This window comes from Canis aureus, chromosome 17, assembly GCF_053574225.1.
Source record: "Canis aureus isolate CA01 chromosome 17, VMU_Caureus_v.1.0, whole genome shotgun sequence".
Lineage (NCBI taxonomy): Eukaryota > Metazoa > Chordata > Mammalia > Carnivora > Canidae > Canis > Canis aureus.
The window spans coordinates 3701899-3723024 of NC_135627.1; the positions used below are offsets into that span (position 1 = coordinate 3701899).

A 21126-nucleotide genomic window follows, 5' to 3' on the forward strand; every position below is an offset into this window, starting at 1 on the left:
ATTTCTATAGAAATGATTACTTAAGAAACAGAAAAAATAGAGCACCATAGCAATCACAAAGGATGGATGGGGTGAGAAAAAGTAATTGCCCAGGGTTACCAACCTTAAAAGGCTAGCACCAGTCCCCCCAGCACTCCTTCCTACTTTTTAACAATCCTTAAGAAATCGCCACCCTCAAGTAGATCAAAATTCCTCTTGGACTTGTGTTTTAGGCATTCTCCTGTGGCAGAAAGTGCCACAAACGCTATCTTCTGGGTTAAGTGGGGTAGAATGGAAATGCTTCTGTGTCCCCTACTCCTCACTCCTGCCACCCACTCCCCTGCCAAGTGCAAGGAGAGGGTTTGTGCTAGAAACGCCAACTGAATCAGGAAATAGAGTGATATCTTCAACAACATATGTGCTGAGCAGGGGAAGAATGTATTGATAGTAAAGCTAAAAAATGACTGTCAGTATAAATAAGGTTTTTAGAACCCAAAAATGCACAGAAAATTATGTTGTGCCAATTTTCTTTTAAATTTAACTAACTGGATCCCTTTGTGCCCATCTATTCTGTCCCTGCCATAATGGGAAACAAATCACGCCAATTCCTTCCCTCTCCGTGTACTTGGGTAGGGTAGCTCGCCTCTCCTATAATTAGCTGAACATGCAACATCTAAACACCACGCTGGCCTGGCCCGGAGACCCATTCCTCACGTATAATTTCATAGGTCATGTGGTTATTTATATTGCTGTTATTTTTACATTTCCTAAGTGCCAGGTGGTAATGTAAATCCAGGAGTCGTGGAACGCAGTGCCTGCAAAGCAGCTCTGTCAGCCTGGGCAGCTTTAGTTAGGTGAATGGGTCCTCCTCGCTTTCTCCAGAAAGCAAAGGTGAGGAGGATAATCTTCTGCTCTTTTATTGGAAACATGCAGTATCTGTGACACCTGCATGGCGTCACAGATGGTGAGCTAATGATGCTCAGCATCATTAAAAAGCAACACAGAGGAGTCCCCATGCACCTCCACCAGCTTGTGCGTCCTTTCTTCTGTAAATGACCAGTGCCCTCTCCCTCAGATCTTAGAGAGCCCAAAAGAGCATTTATTTATTTATTTCTCACGAGAACTATGTTGAGTCTATTTTGTTTATTGGTATTTGTTCACTTTTATATATAGCTAGTAATTGAGTACCTCTTGGATTTTGTTTTAATAGACAATTTGCTTTAAGAAGAACTACTTTGGTCCTTAAAAAAATATACTCTATGTTGCTCCATTTCAGGGATATTAGCTTGCATTCAGCCTTAACCACGATGTTCTAGTGCCTGATGGCCACCCCTGATCCTCTCTGTATACATACACCTTAGCACAACTAGAGTTGGCTGATTCACACACGTGTCACACAGGATAGGAAAACTCTAGCTGCGAACACTAATTTCACTGGTATGGTGTGGCAGGTGAGGAAGAATCAGTAAAATCAGCAAACGTAAAAAAAAAAATAGCAGTGGTGTATGCTGAGTCTTTTCAAAATCCTTGTTCAGGAGTAATCACAAAATTTACCCACTTCAGATATTTAATAACCAAAAGGGCACAGGCCGGGGCCCACAGAATAGGCACAAACCATATACATACCTTAAGCCTGTCGTGTCAACATCTAACCAAGAAGGAACTGGACAAGCCTGGGGCCAGGACACCCAGGGTGTGGGGGTGCACTTGGGAGCCCTGCAGGCCCTTGGACGGCAGTCATATCCAACTGCTTCAATATTTTAACAACAATAGAATGGTACCCTGCTCATCTCTTAGGGAGCAACCCCATCTGCCCACATTGGCTGACAATAAGCCAGTAGCTCTGAGGCCTTCAGTTATGAACTAAAAATATCTGTATGGGATGCCTGGGTGGTTCAGTTGGTTGAGCATCTAACTCTTGGTTTGGCTCAGGTCACGATCCCGGGGTTCTGGGATTGAGCCCCTCGTCGGGCTCCCTGCTCAGGGTGGAGTCTGCTTCTCCCTCTCCCTCTGCTCCTCCCCCAACTCAAACTCTCTCTCTCCTTTCAAAAATAAATAAATAAAATCTTTAAAACATAAAATAAAAAATATCTAGATAGATTTAAATTTTTGTTGAAATTCTTGATGAGCCACGGGCACTGTGTTTTTGGTAGCTTCTGCAATAGCATCTTTTACCAAAGATAGGCTGGTTGGCGTTACTAATTCCTTGTCTCCAAATCACATGTGCATGTGAGCAAATTTCCCTTCAGCCGCTGCAGTGACATATCATAGTGTTGATGTCAGATACTCAGAAGGGAGGAGCAATTGGGACCCTGTAGGGCAAGGCTGAACCTGTGTCTCCAATGGACTCTCATTTCATCCAGGAAGGAAGGTGGGGTTCCCCTTCCTGGTTGGAAGGAAGAAACTACCAAATGGCCAATTAGAAGGTGGGATTCTCTTTCCCATATGTCCCACCACTAAGCATCTCTCATTAATCATTATTAAAGTGTATATGTTTACATTTAAATTAATATAGAAAAATCAAAGAGAGACACCTATCCTTTCCACATACCCTAATATAGTTACTCCAAAGTACAACTTGATTATGTCACCTTGTCCTTGTACAAAATCCTATAATCTGGGACGCCTTGGTGGCTCAGTGGTTGAGCATCTGCCTTTGGCCCAGGTTGTGGTCCTGGGGTCCTGGGGTCGAATCTGAATTGAGCTCCCCATGGAGAGAGCCTGCTTCTCTCTCTGCCACTCTCTGTGTCTCTTGTGAATAAATAAAATCTTAAAATAAAAAGCCTATAATCAGTGCAGGATAGAGCACAAAGCACAAACTGGTCTGTAGCATGAGGGTCGGGGGCCTCCTGTCCTGGCACCTTCTGTCCTTGTGTTTGGTCTCAAATCTGTCCTGTGCCTCCATAAAAATCCTACCTTCTAGATCAGTGTTGTAAAAGACATATTTACAGTCTGAGAAATCAGTTTAGTGGGTCATGACAAGCATTTAAAGATGAAGGAGAATAGAACCAATTGAATTTTTGAAAAAGCAGCATTTCACAAGCTTTGAGGGTAAGTAGTGTTTTGTGATGCCCAAAGAGTGTCTTCACGCAAATCATCTCTTACCGCATGGATACATTGGATTTTTTATGTTTCCCTGCTATGAGCTGCTTCTGAACAGACCCCACATTTTATTTTGAAAATCCAGTACAATGCCTGGTACAAAATAGATCCTTGGTGGGTTTTTCGAATAAACAAAAAATGAGTGAAGTGTGTCCTTCTTACTTGATGACTTTTCCAAACCTCTTTGAAAACTTCAGGCAAACAGCAATAGAAAATACAGTTACTAGCTGAACTATCTTGCCTGGAGTTAACCTTCTGATTATTCTTTTTTTTTTTTTTTAAGATTTTGCTTATTTATTCATAGAGACACACACAGAGAGAGAGAGAGGCAGAGACACAGGCAGAGGGAGAAGCAGGCTCCATGCAGGAAGCCTGATGTGGGACTCAATCCTGGGTCTCCAGGATCACACCCCAGGCTGCAGGCGGCGCTAAACCGCTGCGCCACGGGGGCTGCCCCCCCCCCCTAATTATTCTTAAGTCCTGAGAAGAACTGCATGTTTTGGGACCATGTCATAGAATGATTTTATTATCTGAAAAAAAAATGGAACATTCCTCCTAAAATCATCACAAAGTGTTCCTAGGATGGATTCAATCCTCACAGCAATAAGTATGCTCTCTGATTAGCAGCTGAACCATATTGCTGGGTTTTCTAATAATCATCAGATTAGAAAGACGTTTTTATGATCCCTCGTCACCATACATGAGTTCAGTGGCTCTGTCCTCTGTTGCTCCTCAGCCTCTGTAAATTAGACACGATTTCAAGACTCCATAAGTGGACGAAGGAGACATCCTACACACAGCAACTCCACCAGTGAAATTAATGTACACAATTAGAGTTTGCCTGTCTTGTATGACACATAAGTGAAACCTCTAGTTGTGCTAAGGTCTGTGTGGAGATCAGGGGTGGCCAGGAGGCATTAGAACAACATGGTAAGAGTGGAATGAAAGCTAACGTCCTCGAACTGGAGCAATGTAGATTGTGTTTTTCAGGAGTTATTTTTAAAGCAATTTATCTATTAAGACTCCGAGAAGGACTCTATTACTAGCTACATATAAAGGTAGTTAAATACTGGGAAGTGAAATAGAGTCAACACAATTCTCATGAAAATACATAAATAAATACTCTTCACTCTATAGGATCTGGGCACTGGCCATATACCAAGGAAAGGACATATGAGCTGTTAGAAGTACCTGGGGGCTCCCACTTTAAATTAGTTGTTTGTACTTTGATAAATCCCCTCCACCCTGCTGTGAAAACCAGCCTGGCCCCATGAGCTGAGAACAGGTTAAGCAAATGTAGTTCCAGCAAACGGAGGTGATGTCAGAAGATAATTTAATAGCTGGGAGATTGGTTCACTTTTCAGTAACACGGAAATGCCTCTGTAGGGATCACAGCTTTCCCCACTGCTTTGGCCGAGTCTTCTTTCTCAAACTTACTTTTTCATGAATTGTCCATCTTTCCACATCAAAGAATAATTAAACCCAAATCCCAAACATGCACGTCTGCCTGGGAAATATCCCCACGTACTGATAAACTGATATATGTACAACTCAGTGTGCATATATCAGTTCTTTCATTCTTTAAAAGGAAATTTTCCTTTGAAAAATTAGATTTGATTATGGGCCAGAGCTTTGGGTGTGGAAAAGCTCTTCTGTAGGTTTTCCAGCAATTTAGGTAATGCACAAATTCTCGGGCATCGCGGTACAGTGAGTGTTCCAATGTAAACCTGTGTAATGTCAGATCTAGCTCATGCCTGCCATTGTCTGGACCCTGCACATTTTAGGACCTGGTCACCCAAGTGAGGAGCAAAAGGAACGAGGTTGTTGTTTACTGTCTTACTACAAGTAGCAAGTATGATTGCAACAGGCCAGTCATTGCAAACATACAGTACGTGGATATGAACATTGCAGATTTCAAGGAGAAACTAGAAAAAGATGGAAGTAAAAGCCAGAGTAGAAAAAAAGTATGTGAAGCATTGCACACAGTGGATGCTACGTGACTGCTGTGGACTCACGGAATGGAGCTCTGGATAAAAAGTGATACTGGATAGAGCTAACTCACAGGTAATGTGAGATTTTCTAGGCTAATCTGAGGATTAATCATAAAAATGATTCAAGTCAGCATAAAGGACCTGAACACTGGTAGGTAATTAAGAAATAGGTTTTCCTCTGCCAATACTCTTAAGGAGAAAGAGAACATGGCACCAATCCAGCCCGTCTTTAGGAAAACATTCCACGCACCATGTCGCTTTTAAGCATTTCTTCACAAAAGGAAGAAAACCCCAGGATGTTGTATTATGTGGCAATAATGAGATGCAGATTGTCAGGAAGGTCTTTATTAACTTGCTTAAGAAGAGCTGCTGAGTGCCTCACAAGATAAAGCACCGGGCTTCTCTTTGGAGCCCCCCGTGGGAGTTTAATTCACAATCCCGTATAGAGACCCACAATACACAATAGCTGCTTGCTTTATCGGGTTGATAGCATGAAAAATATTTACGGGTTATGAAAGATAATCCACTTCTGAAAAGACAGACTCTTTTTTTTTTTTCCTTCGGAATTCCAGGTACAATAGATTCTTCTCCGGTTGACAGTGCATCACAGAACATCCCAGTCATGATGGCTTCTGGGCTACATTTGGCTCATTTCGGAAATGATGAGCTATTTATGCAAGATATATATCTCTAGTAAGACTGGCATGCTAGTGGCTATAGATATACAGTCAATATGTTTGATCAGGTTGATCTACGTCATCAATTGTCACCACCCTCTGCTTGGTTTTTGCCTAGGTTTCAAAGGATAAGGGAGCTGCAAGGTCTAGTAGACATCCATGGTCATCAGACCCGTGCACTTAATATTTTCCCAACAAATACTGATTGACTGGACGCCCGACACTCGTTTTTTTTTTTTTTTATTGTCCAGACATGTTTCTAACTTCACCATTACCTGCATCTCTGCTTCCAGATTGACATAATTCAGAAACTAATGAACTGCTATGGTTTGTTTTTGTTTTTATTTTGTTTTGTCTAGAACGTCACCCAGTGGTGAAGATGGAGGCTTTTTCCAATGTCTTTCTCCTATCCCAATTTTGGGGGCCATTGAAAGTTAATGAAGAAAAAGTATGCCCTCTTCCCTTATCTTTTCCTTGTCATGAGTTTACATTTAACTTCAGAAAGGGATTATTCTCTCAGATAGGGACTCTATATCACTTAAGATTTTTAAATGTTTTTGGAGATTTTTAAATGTTTTTGAGAATGGCCTAGTATAATAGAAATAGAAATTTCTCCTAAGTTTTGGAGAAAGGAGCCGTGTTTGATTCCTGACTCTGGGACTGGTTAATTCCTGTGATTATGGGAGAATCACTTAACCCCTCAATTCTCAGATTGCTTGTTAGCAAATAGGGATGCTAACACCTGCTTCACTCACCTCATGCAGGGCCAAGGAGACATCTGTGTTCTTGGCCAACAGGAAAGAACCATTCACAAACATCGGCTATTAATATTATTAGCAGAATAGCATTAACAAACGTTCCATAGCATTTCTGAGTATTTACCATTACAGGAGATCACATGTGCATACCTAGAACTGCTATTATCCCTCTGGTTCATGTCCCTCCTCCGGCTCTTTTCACTCTTTGTAGGGAAGATCCTAAGAGTTCCTGCTGCATTCCCACGTGATGAAGAGAAACAATGGTGAGCATTCAGAGCCGAGTCATGGAACTTCCAGGTAGAAAGTTCATCCTGCCCTGATTCCAAGCAAGACAGGTAGTACCCTCTGTTCCCTCTCTGCCTGTTCTACAGTCTTTACAGCTGTGCTCTAACGGGACCAGGTACCCTGAGCTCACATGTCTCCATGCGCCCTGATTCCTCTGGCAGCCAAGCCTACTGTCCTGCTTCCACACTTGGAGAATGCCATCCTCGCCTCATTGGCTACCACTCTCCCTGCTCACCGGACAGCCCTGGCATGAGGCTCTCCCAACTCTCCCTGGCAGGTACTCACCAAGTGGTGTGATGGGCACAGCCACCGCAGTGGACCTTTGCTTCTCCCTGGCCACTGACACTTTGCGACAGCTAGTGAAGTCCATGATGTCTCCCCCACCAAACAGGAAACAAGCATAATACCCGGAGCATGGGCCACTTGGAGCTCAATCACGGGTCCATCAATGGTTTATGACCCTCAGGCTAAAGCCTCTCTCCTCCACTAGAATTTCACTCATTGGAATCTGATGGACCCATCTGCTTCCTACAGTCTATGAGAGGGCAGGAGCAACCTGGGATTTCTACATTTCTTGATTCCCAGTAGCAAGCCCTGTGCTCACACTAAGTAAATGGGTTAGGGAATGAGCTCTACAAGTTAATGCAAGTCCATTATGGGCAGTTGCACAACTGCCCCATGCAAATTCTTGGGCATTTATAAAGGTAAGGCGCTTTAAATTGGGAGAAGAATGTCACAAACATTCACAACAAATATTAAGACATTTTTAAAAAGTGTCCAATTCCTATAGAAGACAAAGAGCTTTGTGCTCTAACAGAGGAAAGTCTGGCTACTGATGAATTTATTAAAATTGAAAGCTTATTTTTTAAAGATTATTTATTTATTTGAGAGAGAGAGAGAGAGAGAGAGAGACTGCATAAGCAGGAAGAGGGGCAGTGGGAGAGGGAGAAGCAGGCTCTTCGATGAAAGACCGACATGGAGCTTGATCCCAGGACCCCAGGATCATGACCTGAGCTGAAGGCAGATTCCCAACTGACTGAGCCACTCAGGCGCCTCTGAAAGCTTATTTGTAAAGGGAGATGAGCCAAGTATGATTTGGGAAATTAGAAACATGGTAAACATGTCCCAAGCAGAGAGGCTCCCTGTTACTGCAGTGTGGCCAAGAACGTGGTGAAAAAAATCCTATTCTCACCAAGAGGTATTGTCTCCTCCTGTCAAAGGTTGGGCTCACTGGCATGGGGAAGTCCTCTGCAGCTCACCCTCACCTCCTAGCCACTTAGTGAGAAATGGAGAACTTGCTTCTCTGGGATGTCAAGCTCATCTTTCCAAAGGACTTACTCATTTGGAAAATCAGGAACATTTAGTGTTGACTCAAAATCACTCCAGAATGCAGAGGAATGCCTTGCTTTCATGGGAGGCAGACTCTTATGTGAGACAGAAACGCAGACAGTAACACATCAGTAAACTATGTGCTTGTCCATCCACACCCTTCATGATTTTCAAAATGCCTCAGGCCACCCCCCACCCCTCTCCAAATAAATTACCACGGAGAGAAACCGTGCTTGGAGGGAGGAAGACGAGCAGCCCTGCACAGGACAAAGTGCTAGGAGAGCCAGCGTAGAGGCTTGAAGCCTATGGGATGCAGAGCATGGCATCCCATTCTGGGAGGCTGAGATTTGCACGAGGCAGGGCTGTTTCTTATGCTGTGATCTCATTAGAATGCGTCAGGGATTGAATGAAGATGGTGTCCAAACTTGTGCTTCAAGCACAGGAAGAGAATGGCAGTTTACAGGCATAGCCCTTGAGCAAGTCAGACTTCTGCCAGTAATTTCATGACATTTCAGTGATTTTAGAGCATTCTTCTTGTTGCTAAACAATGAATAAGTAACTGCTTAATTTGGCATAGAAGCATCTAAACCTCATAAAATATTGATTTCAGAAGCAAACGTATGCCTTTTGGAATGCTGGTCTTTTACTCTTGGTTCTGTTTGGGTGGAATATTTAGAGATCCAGCTTTCTAAATTGTATTTTATCTTTCATGGTAGTAGAAGGGGCCGCCTGAACTAGCTGCCCACCTCAGGGGCTGCCCTGGAAGCCCATGTGGAAGATCTCCCAGGCCAGTGTTCCTTCACTGGAAAGCTAACCCCCTGAGAATCGTTTTGTTTCCATCATGAAAAATGATGCCCTGGTTTCCAGAAGCAGGTTCTCTTAGAAGCATCAGGCTCATGTCAGTGAAGGCTGAAATGGATTCACTGGTCTACACTAATTAAAGTGATTTAGGAATAAATCTTTTATTTTTTTCTAAAGGACTCGTATAAAAATGTTTCTATAAATACTTATTAACAGGTTGATTTGATATTGGAATGTACTTCAAAATAATCCAGTGGGGAAGGAGGTGACTGAGCAAGACTGGTGATGAAGCAGGATTGGCCATGGAGAGAGTTCATTAATCTATTCCCTCTACTTTTGTGTATGTTTGAAATCTTCCATAAGGTCAACTTTAAAAACACCTACTATATGTAAAGAAATGCTGTACATTTTTTGTTGTTCTTTACATCATTTTTAACTACCTATTTATATCTTACAAACTATGGATGCATAACATCAAAAGTAATAAGACAATTTTTGTGAAAATACTCTGCAAATCAGACTTACTCTTAATCCAGCCTGGCTCTCCTCCTGCCTTCTCTATTCAGATTTCTGAGGTGTGCTGCATTTCTAAGTCCTTTCATCCTGGTCTTTTCAATGAGTGGAGAAATAACATGCTCATTTTATTGCATGTTCTAGACAAACTCAACCGGACTCTGGGATGCCATTTGGAGCAATGGAGCACCCTAGTGGCCTACACAAGCCAATGATTCTCTCCTTGCATTCGAATTAGGTCTTATAATTTTTGAAGCTAAGCAACTAGAAATAATTGGCATAATAATATGAGTCATATTATAGTATCAGAAGAAAAACATTCTGCGAATTAATGAATCATTGCATCTAGAAAGGCATAGATAATTAAACATTTAGTCATTCTTAATGGAAAGGGCTGGGGGCGCACAAAGGGTAGCCCTAAACTATATATATATATATATACTTCCAAGCTGTCAAGCACATGTTTGGCATTTTCAAATTTATGAAACAGTTTCCTCCACCCCAACTGTTGCACTCTGACCTGTTGCACATCATGTAAACAAATGCAAACTTTAAACCCTTATCTTCTGTTTCCTGCTGTCCTAGGCACCATCACTCAGGTCAGAAAAACTGCCTCTGGTGGCAGAATCACTGCACTCAAGTCACGGGCTGTCTCTCACAGCTGGAGGGTGCTAAGAGAAGGGGGGTGGGTTCTTTCTGTGCCTTATTTTTCCCATCTGTGAAATGGGGTTAGTAGTAACAGGTAACTTTTTGTCTTGAGAGAATTAAAAAGGTCATTAAAACAGTAACTGCCCAATAAGCACTATGGCCACTGGCCACCAACACGATTCCTCTCGGGCTGCAGGCACATCGCCACCCGCAACCTTCCATCTGTATGACATGCATCCTGGACTCTTTGAATCTGAGTGACTCCGTATGCCTCAGATCGCATGCCCACAAGTCAAAAGAAAATGAACTGTTTGAGGGAAGATAATATTTGTGAAATCCTATATTGAAGTCTGCAGAGTAGTGATGGAGCAGAATTACATACCAAAGGACTTCACTACTACATCACTACACACAACTCATTGTCCTTCAGATGTTAACTTCATATTTTAATGCCCATGGCAGGGTAATAGTAAGCAGTGTAATCTCCTCCTCAAGGTCACTTTCCAGAGAAGCGATGGGAATATCTTGAACGCTTCTGCAAAATTTGCCGTACAATTTCCCCAGACCACAAATGCGAGAAATGAGCTGTAATTAATTTAGGTGCCTTGAGGGTGAATTAGCCACCCACTGGATTATTTGGTGAGAAAGCCATTTCAGGTGACAATAAGAATATCTTTAAATATAAAGAGGGTAAAGTAGAAGATATAAATCCTTAGAGTGAAGAAGTCCCAAGACTATAGTAAATCATTAATAGGAGTCATTCAATTCATTCAGAATAAAATGGATTACTGACTGCAGGATCAAACTAGGTAAACCTTAATCATCACATAGCAACTCCCATGATTAGCTCCAGTGTGAAATTATTTTTTTTTTATTTCACATCTTATCTATAGCCCCTTTATTTTAAAAGAATAACCTGCAAGATTCCATGAGAACGTACCATGCAAACGTGCAAACTTAATTCCCACACCACAGACTATCAAGAATTACCTACTTCTCAAAGGTAGAGTTGGAACTCCTGCAGTCTGGTGTGTGGGTTGACCTGGTCTCATATTGTTAAATTTTCATTTATTACAATGACTCTGCTGGGGCAGAAGTTGCCAATTCATGTATTTATGAGAACGTCATAAGTGGCTCAAGCCAATTTTTTTTTTTTCAAACGAGGACTGTTTTGTTAAAAGCCCATGGTAAAAAATACCAAATATTTTATCATTTTAGATTTGAACTCACAGTGTCATCTTGAGGTTTTGAGGCATATTCTCAAATACTGGTTAATACCACCTCAGGGAAATATAATTAGCAAATTCATGCACTACACTATATCTGGAGGCCCCGTGATACTTCCCACTACACCGAGTCCTCAGCTCAGAGATTTCCAGATGACAAGGTGTGTCTAGAAATCCATTCACTTCACTTTCCTTGAACAGAGTCAAGAAGAATTCACCTGATTCCTAGCCACAGTAAAATGAGCTTTATGAGGTTTTAATTTACTCTTATTTATAAAAGCAAATATTAATTTGTTCATTTAACGCTTTTCTCGTAGATTCCATTTTGCTCCTTCAAATATAATATATGACTTGTGAAATTCATTCTTCTACTTGTAAGGACAATCTCATTTATTAATGGACCTGTACTTAAGAAATTGTCAGCAAAACAGACAGCGTATTTGTCTGAATAAATAGGGAGTAGGTTATTCATTCATTTGTGAAGCGTTCTTGCCTTGATCTACTTTTCACTTATTCAGATTGCTGTCTGGATTTCCTAGAGTTTTTATAATTTTCCTAACTATTAGAAGAGTAATGTTCCTAATCAAATGACGAAGGTGAACGTGTTTCTATATTTTCTTTGCAGGGGAGACAGCAGGTTAACATGCACAGAAAAAGTTACATCATCAGCCAACCTTTTATTTCCAACCTACCACTTGACCTTAGGAAGGCATTTAACCTATTCCCCTTGAAGTTCCCCATCTCTGTAAAGCGAGGCTGTTAATCGTTGCCATTTACCTGGAGGGGTGGATACTAATGGCATCATGACGATGGGGACCTGTTCCAACTTCCTTAAAGAGAGGATGCTTTATGTTAATGTGATTCTTCCTCAAAACACAGACCAGGGAATATTTGGGTTTGTATAAAAACCTTAGAATGCTTTTTTGGAAGATAATTTACATTATTGTGATGATTAAAAGAAGCTTTGCCGAACAACACCTTATCTGGATGTAGTAGTGTGTGGCTAACAAGAATTCTTTATGAGGATCTTTTTGCTAGTTGCATCCTGCCTCTATAGGGACACAAAATACAGACTTTTTTTTTTTTTTTTTTTTTACACAGGCAACAGCCTCTGGCCACAGCAGCTGGGTGTCATGTTCACTCATGTGAGTGGAATGCCAGTGTAAACCACACCTGAGGCTGAGCTGCTCAATGAGAAGATACAAGAATTCACAGAACCAAGTTAAAATGCTTTTTGGGTGGTACATGAACAGAAGAAAAACATTCATTCAAAGCAATAAAAAGGTGAGCAGTATTAAGTGAAGGTAGTGATGGACAGGTCTTCACCCCAGACACCGGGCGTGGAAGTGAGATGGACAGACAGCCCAACAGAAGGACTCTCTCTCGGGCATGAATGAGTGGACCCTGGAACACATGGGAATCGGCAGCACAATGCGACCGAAACACCACTTCGGTGCTGGAAGGAAGCATTATTGAAGAGGGCAACGGCTCCAATCTAATCTCGCCCTAATACTCACAAGTCATAAACCTTGACTGAGCCCGGTTTTAGTACCACGTGTACTTCTATCTCGAGCCTTTCCCTGCAGGACGGAAATGGCAACGCTTCCCTACTTGTCCACAGCGACTGCATGGGACGCCTTAGGCTATCACCTGCCTGAGGGGCCCCCGCGGGTCCAACAGTATGGGGGGGGGGGGGGAGTAGACAGGTGTAGGCCCGCGCACGCATGCACCCCGAGGCGGTGATGTGCATCCAGCGCAGGGTGCGGGGGTGGGGGTGGGGGGTCCGCCGTCCCCTACCTTCGGGGTCCCGGATCCTCCTCCCCGCCGCCGACTTGCGGAGCACGCTCCTTCCCGAGCTGAACAGGCTGGTGAGCTCGTCCAGGGGGCTGCCGAGCGCCCTGCAGTTCGGGGGGCTGTAGGGCACCGGGGAGGGGGGCCCGGCGCTGGCCTTCCAGGGCTCGGCCCTGGCCACCCTCCCGGGGGAGTAGGGGGCCTTGGGGAGGGGGCCGCCCGGGCCTCCCGCGGGCGCGGAGCCCGGCTGCGGCGCCTTGGGCACGTCGGGGCCGGCCACCCCCGTTGCTCTGCCGGCCGCGCCCCCCGCGGGCTCCGGGGGGGCGGCGAAGGGCGCGGGCGGCCGCGCGGCGAGGGGCGCGGGGGGCGCGGGGGGCGCGGGGGGCGGCGTGGGGGGCGAGCCGGGGGCCGCGGGCGGGTCCCCGTCGCCGTTGTGGTTTCTGGGGTGCTGCGGCGACGGCGGGCTGGGGCCTTCGGCGGGCACGGGGTACTTGAGGTTGGTCTCCAGCACCGGCAGCTTCTTCACCTCCAGGGGCGTCAGGGGCGACTCGTCGGACGCCGGGGAGCAGGTGACGGGCGTCGGGGGGAACACCAGGAGCGGGGGCCGGTGAGGGAGCAGGTTGGGGAAGGGGGCCGGGATGTCGCACGCGTCCGCCCAGGCGCCCGGGGTCCGGCAGCCACCCAGCGGAGGGGGCGACGCGGCCGCCTCGGGGGGCGCCGAGTACTTCATCTCCTCGTACACCGCCTCCGCCTGCTCGGGGCTGCCGGCCCGGCCCAGCATCTCGATGTAGACGGGCTCGGGCTCGGGCTGGGGCTGGGGCTGGGGCTGGGGCTGGGGCTGGGGCTGGGGCTCGGGCTCCTGCAGGGCGCGCGCGGGGGGCGCGCGGGGCGCGCGGGGCGCGGGGGGCGCGGGGGGCGCGGGGACCCCCACCCCGGCTGCGCGCTGCGGGCCGCCTCTGCGCCGGGCGCCCGCGATCTCCTCGGAGGAGCCGCTGAGCTTCGTGTGGGGGCTGCGCTTGGGCTTGCGGGGAGGGATCTTCTTCATGGTGCTGTAGTCGTCGCTGTGCGGTCGGGGCCTGGTGAGAACTGCGGAGGGAACAGGAGAGGCATAGCAGGTCTTAGCCCGACCCCCCAGCCCCCCCCACACCCCCCCCCCGGGCCCCACCGCCAGCACCCGCCTGCCTCCCTCCACTTTCGAGGCCCCAGACCGCCCGCCTACGAGAAAACCGACCGAGCTCCTGGAGTTGGAGGCCCAAGCTACCGTGGAGGAGCAGCAAGGGGGCCCAGGATTGCCAGCACCTGCCAAGGGAAGTGCCTGGCGAAGGCCTGGGAAGGAAGGGCCCGCCAGATCTGCTGCTGGAACCTACTACACCTGCAGGCTGCGGGCCTGACCCAGCCGCGAGTAAGTGTTGGCTGAGCGGATCCTCCCGATTTCAGGGACCAGAAGACAAAGCCTAGGGCCCACACGCACGGTCGCCAGTTAGTGGCCTATGGATACCTCTGGTAGGAAATGCCTCAGCTCATTGTAAACGGTAGACTGTACAAAACAAAAACTCCAATGTGCAGGGAGAGATTATTGTCTTAGAAAAGAACTTCATGAAAAACGAGCCCGGGGTGAGTTTTACAATATATGCGACTCCTTATCAGAAACACATCACACAGAAACATAGGTAAATCAAGAGTGCCACATTTTTCACTAAGAATTTCAGAGGTGGAGGGGTGCCCTGCTGGCGCGATGCACAGGGCATGTGACTCTGGATCTCAGGGTGGAGAATTTGGGCCCCACCTTGGGCATAGAGATTACTTTAAAAAAATCTTTTTTTTTTAAATAATAAATTTATTTCTTATTGGTGTTCAATTTGCCAACATACAGAATAACACCCAGTGCTCATCAAAAAAAAAAAAAAAATCTTCTAAGGTGGAAACGTATTAAGTGGAAACAGGGGAGATATTTAAAAAATAATGAAAAAGGGAGAATTAGTTAAATCTGACTCTAAAGGTTAGGTCAAAAAATTCCAAAAAAAAAAAACAAATTCCAAAAGACTCCTTTTCCTAAAATATTCTTACTATAAATTGTAATCGTGTTCTTATTAACTATAATTTCTCCAGAAACTGAGCTGTTCATTTCAGAAAACTGCATAAAGCTCCGCTGAAGTAGCAAAACTTCTCAAAGAATCCTGAACTATTTTATTAATTTAGTATTTTATTAATCTGTAGGAATTTGTAATAGAAGTGCAGCTAATTTTGCTGAGGTCCTGAGTCGTTTTGAGACAGCCAGTCACTATGCATGTATGGGAGCTGTCTCTGTCTCCAGTTGTGGGGCATCAGTGAGGTGTCATGGCTAAAAGTAAGTCTTTGGAGTCAGATAGATCTGGATTCAAATCTCAAAGTGGCCATTCACTCATGCAGTTATTCACTTAGTTGTGCATTCAAGCAGCATTTAACTGAGACGCATTCGTGAACACAGACAGAATGTTCCCTACCTTCTTCTGCCCTCATGGGAGGTGTCAGATGATAAAAACAAGTAAATAAAACAGACAAGTCAATTCTCTCACAGGTTGGAATGGAACACCTGCTGTGAGGACCAGGAACAACAGGCCACAATAAGGGGTCATAGAGCTGCGTTTGTGTGTTTGGTGGGGGTGGCAGAGTCCAACCTATAACTTACAAGAGGTCTTGGGGAAATCTCCCTAAGCTCCAGTATAGTGATATCAGTAATCATCTCAGAGGAATAAAAGGAGGAGGAGATACAGTATGTAAAGTGCTCTGCTCCTACTCTGGCACACTGTGAACAGGAATCAAATGGGAGATATCCAAAAGAGAAAAGAAAAGAACAAAGCTAATTTTCTAACCCACTGGACATCTTTGTAAGCCAGTATTATACAGGGTTCCCCAAAGCAGCCAACTTTTAAAAGCAGAAAATACCAAAAAAAAAATGCACAATTCTGCAGTTCATAAGCATTATTCCAAAGGCTTTCAATGTGCTAAAAACACAAGCAGCTCATAAGCTTCTCGAAACTTAATGAACCAAACAAATTTTTAACATTAGTATTACAGAATTGTTCTGAAGATTTGAATAACTTAAAGGATTTGTGGCAGATTGTATTTTCCAAAACTGGCTTCAACAATATTTTCAATCCCACATGCTCTCCCAGAACCTTAAAACTGGCAGGGCCTATGTGGCTGCCCCTGATGAATAAACTAGGACAAAGGGGAAGCCACCTGCCTTCTCAGGCTGGACCATACGCAGTAAAGCTTCTGTCTGGCTCTTGCTCTTCTGGGACACGTCTTGGGGGCCCTGATCTCTACGCATGAAGTCTCTCTATCCTGAAGCAGCCCTGCTGTGGAGAACATGTAGAAAGGCCACAGAAGTAAAAGATGCCAGGGGACTCCATCTGCTCCAGCTCTCAGCTGTCTGGGCTTCCCCAGACCAGATGCCAGAAATATATAGTCAACTGAGTCTTCAATGATTCCAGCACCAGCCACAGTCTGACCACAGCTGTGGCAGAGCCAGTAGAATGGTTTAGCTGACCCTGGCCAGCTGCTGGAACTGTGAGAGAGAGAGGGGATTATCATCCCTGTTCTTTTAAGCCACTAAATTTTGGAAAGGTTTGTTACACAGAAAAAGAGGACTAATGCAGATATTGGTACCTGTGGAGTGCTACTATGAAATAACCTGAAAAAGATGGCAGTGGTTTTGGAAAATTGGAGGAGCCTTGAAGACAATGTTAGTGAAGGTATGGTGATACTCAAGAAATGCTATTGGGGAGGCTTCAAGGAAAGTGAGGAAGATGCTGGAAGCTGGAGGAAACACGGACCTTTTTCTGCCGCCACAGAAGGGTTAGGAGTACTGTCACCTGCAGTGATGTGGAAAATAGAATCCCATGTTCAAGGAGCTGGAGGATCTAGCGAAGGAGGGCTACAGGCAGAGTGTGAAAGCTGCCTTCTGGATCATTCTAGCTGCCTCTAGTAAAATGTGAGAGTAAAGACATAAGCTAAAGAAAGAGCTAGTAACTATAAAGAGCCAGGACTTTCTGGGTTTGAAAATAACATGGCTCCTCACTGCCAGGCTGTCCAGATGGCAAATAATTTTGAAGTGAAGATGTGACTTCCAGGCAGAGATAAAATCTGGGTCATTTCCAGGAAAACATATCTAAAGATGAAGCCAAGATCATGACTTTGAAAGCCTTTATTAAGACCTCAAAAAGATCTGAAGTAGTGTCTCGTGCACACTTCCAAAGCAGCAAAACCACAGGACTTCTAGGAATATCAAGAGTATTGCTCCACAGAGCTCCTGTAGAGACCCTGGAGTAGAGAAGAGGTTGTCTCAAAAAAGCTAGTGTCTGTGGCTTTTCACCACTGGAGTGGATTACAGATTGACTCACAAGAAACCCACAAAGCTTATAAAGGAATTGTATCAGCATGCACAGAAAGGGGCAGAGTCATTACGAAATGGAGAGGGATCTGGCACCTCAAGATTTCATGAGCAGAAAGGAGGCCAAGAGAACTATCTGCCCCAAACAAGGTGCTCTGGTGGATTAGGAATTATAATTCAAAGGAGAGCCAAGATTGCAGGGCATGGCCCTAAGAGTCATGGAAAATCATTTCCAGGCACCAGGCCACACACCATGCCCAGGTGTCGTTCAGAACTCTGTGTGCCTCCTAAACTCCTGCTCTCCGGTCAAGAGCATCCACACCCATCCCTCCTGGGTACGCTCACTGCAAGGAGTAGAGAGCCTGTCCTCAGACAGAGTGGGGCATCTTGGAAGAGCTGTCCAGGAAGCCTGGGTCTGACCAAGACCATGAGAGATGGGGACTTTTGGTCTGGGCCTGGTGGGGTGAGAAGAGAAGGCTGTGGGCAGTTTGGAAGAGGAGTGACTGTATTTCATATGTGGGAAGGGTGGGAATTGTTTTTTTCTAGTGGGTGGATTGGAATTGTATTCTCCAAAAATTGGCCACAATAGTGTTTCTAGTCCTATTAAGAGGTAGAGTGTTTCTCCTTAACCCTGGATGTGCCCTTGGGACTGCCTGACAGATGGGAGGTCATGAATATGAGGCTGCGTGACTTCCAAGGCTGCCCAGCATCCTCTTTCCTGGAGCATGTGCCTTTGCCACACTGATTCTCTATGTAGGAAGTCCAGCTCCCCTGAAGCTGTCCCACTGCACAAACCACGAGGAGAAAACATCTCGAGATAGAGACGCCCATGTAGTTCCATTCCCTACATGGCCAAGGCAGCAGAAGTGCAAGTGCCCAGCCTTTAGATGATTCCAGCCACCACTTGCAGCTTCATGAAGGACCTTGACTGAGAACCACCCAGAGAAGTGCAGCCGATACCCAGAACCTGATCACTGATAATAAAATGACTGTTGTAGTTACATGACTAAGTTTTGGATGGGCTGTTAAGCAACAAGAGATAATGGATATATTCCCTCAAAGTTTGCTTTTGATGCAGATAAAAAAAATTTTGTGTTAAACTATTATATATAGAAGTAGCATGGCTTCTTTGGAGGCAGACAAGAGACTGGCCTCTAACATCCTACTGCCTGGGTCGGAAGTTTGGATGTGTGACATAAGACAGATTATGCCACTGCTCCCTGACTCAGTGTCCTCATCCACAGAAGGGTCATGACGATGGTGCCACTCCAGTGGGTGGTTCTGAAGATTAAAGATACTTAGAATAATGCCTGGCACCTGATAAACATGGAGTTAGTGCCCGCTGCCATCATCAGTGTCTTGTTATTATTACACAACCAGAAATTAATCATGAGTGATGGGGTGGCTTCTGTGGAGTGAGTGCGGTGTGGAGTGTGGCAATATCAGATCATCGAGAGTGCTTTACTGAGGCTGCAGACGGTACAGTTTCCTGCCCTACCCCATAACTACTGAATTTGAATCTTTGAGGGTGAGAACTAGAAAGCTCCAGTCTTCATAAAATACAACTAGAAAACCACAGAGTATTAAAGTCTCATTTGGTTTTATGGCTGTTTCTGTGTGTGTGTGTTCACACAAATACCAATAGTTCATTTGCAAATATGGATGTAAAGGCTATGAAAAAATGAACTTTTATTAAGAATTTTCTCTAAAAAAAGAATTTTCTTAACAATTTTTTGAGTTCTAAGATTTATGGGTAAAACATCTGTGACTCCATCCAGATGGAGTCATGTAGACATTTCATGGGCAAGGCCTGTGTTATAACAGTAGCTTAAGTGTTAAACCTCACATTCTCAAACTTGACTCTTCTCTGAGCTACCAAGCAATGATCTAGGGACTTAAGTCATTTTGAGGTTGTGTTAGGAAATAAAAATGTTCTTGTACAGAATACTTGCCCTGTGAAGGTTTGCTAAGGCATGCCAGGTGGCTTTTAAGTCACCATTTTGAGCAAGACACAGTTATTTGGCCTAATTATCACTGAAAACCAGGTACCTACATGTTTATGAGAAAAAATGAAGGAGAAGCTTGTTTATCAAGAAAATATTTGTATCTGTGTGTGTATATGTATCCACTGTATTCCAATCCTTACAGTGTGGTTTTGCTTAGTTTCAGAGCAAACTTAATGCTTAGCATGGGGGCATGGACATAAAGGATGCCGAAATAAATGTTGAGTAGCTGGCCAGTGGGCTAGCTGCATACATGAGTGAATGTAGAATCGACTTACAACCAGCTACAAATTGGAAAAAAAAAAAAAAAGAGCTTCCACTGCTGGGCAGCGATATTTTGTGTCCTTAAAACTTTTTTTTTTTTTTTTTTTTTTTGGTGAGAAGAGTCCATAACGCTTGCTGTTATCCCATCTTTACCCATAGGACTTCACCCAACATGCATAATGTCACTGAAATGTCCTTCCTGACCTATCCCCAGTTTCCAAAAAGGGTCATCCCCCTTGCTCTGTGTTCCACACCATCTGTTCTCTTTGCTGGTACTCTGCTTATCTCATAATTTGTTTGCCCATTTATCTCCCCCACTGGTCTCCAGGGCCCTCTGAGGGGAGCCAGCCTCATGGAATACACTTCATTACTATATGTTGAATGGAGTCACGTGTCATAAGTTGTGAAACATGCAATCCTGTTCTCCTATATCCAGTAACATATTCTCGGGATGGTGTTCACAGAACACCTAATTTCTATCAAATTTCAGCTAGTATAAAAATATAATCAGGGGCTTCTGTTACAAATACACTGACAGGCCAAATCCAGCAAATCTTAAAGGTACATTTTGAACCCAGCCAAATTGTGCTCATTTTGATTTATTGATAAGAATTGAATTCTGCTTTAATGGAAGTAGTATAAAGAAATATATCTCTATAACATGCATTTGTTCAATAAATATTTATTGAGTGCCTACTGTGTGCCAAGGGCAATTCTAGAGTAAAGATATAAACCAGACAGTGAAAAAAGAAATGAAATGGAATGTTATTTCCAAATTGAGCCACAGAGATGAACTGTTCTTTTATCCATGCATATAAATGGTCTTGTTGAGAATGGAGTTATCTAGCAACTCACTCTTAAAAACTATGGATTCCTCACGGTATTATTTCTAAGGAATGGGATGCTGGAGTCTGAAGGGGTGGTGGGTGTGGAGGTCACATGACAGAAGGTAAATGGTGGAGGCTAGAGCTCCTGGAGGAAAACCTGTCTCTTGCAATCTCCCCATCTAGTTACACCATGTTTGGGAGCAAGTCTGCACCGTGGGCTGAGAGAATCAAGTCTCCAGAGTGTGCATGAGCTGGAAACCCCCCAACGAAGAAAAGGGGAAGCCTTGTTCTTTCTGTTCTGGTCACTGTTTGCAAAGAGCACAGTTGACCCTTAAATAGTGCAGGGGTGAAGGGTGCCAGCTCCTCTTGCAGTTGAAAATCTGCCCATAACTTTTGCCTCTCCACAAACGTTGCTTCCTACAGCTTACTGCTGTAGAAGCCTTAACTCAACAGATAGCAAAAACAGTCCATTAACACATATTTTGCACATGTATTATATACTGTATTTTTACAATAAAGGAAGCTAGGGAAAAGAAAATATTAAGAAAATCAGGAGG

General features: G+C 44.6%; 1 protein-coding gene across 2 annotated transcripts in view; it reads right to left on the bottom strand.

Annotated features, from left to right (window-relative positions):
- MYO16 (myosin XVI) overlaps positions 1–21126 on the bottom strand; it is a 594113-nt gene that overhangs the window by 51383 nt on the left and 521604 nt on the right. For both annotated transcript variants that reach the window (XM_077854971.1, XM_077854970.1), the window contains exon 32: positions 13107–14186. In XM_077854971.1, the coding sequence (XP_077711097.1) occupies positions 13107–14186 (1080 nt within the window). The remainder of the gene's footprint in view (positions 1–13106; positions 14187–21126) is intronic.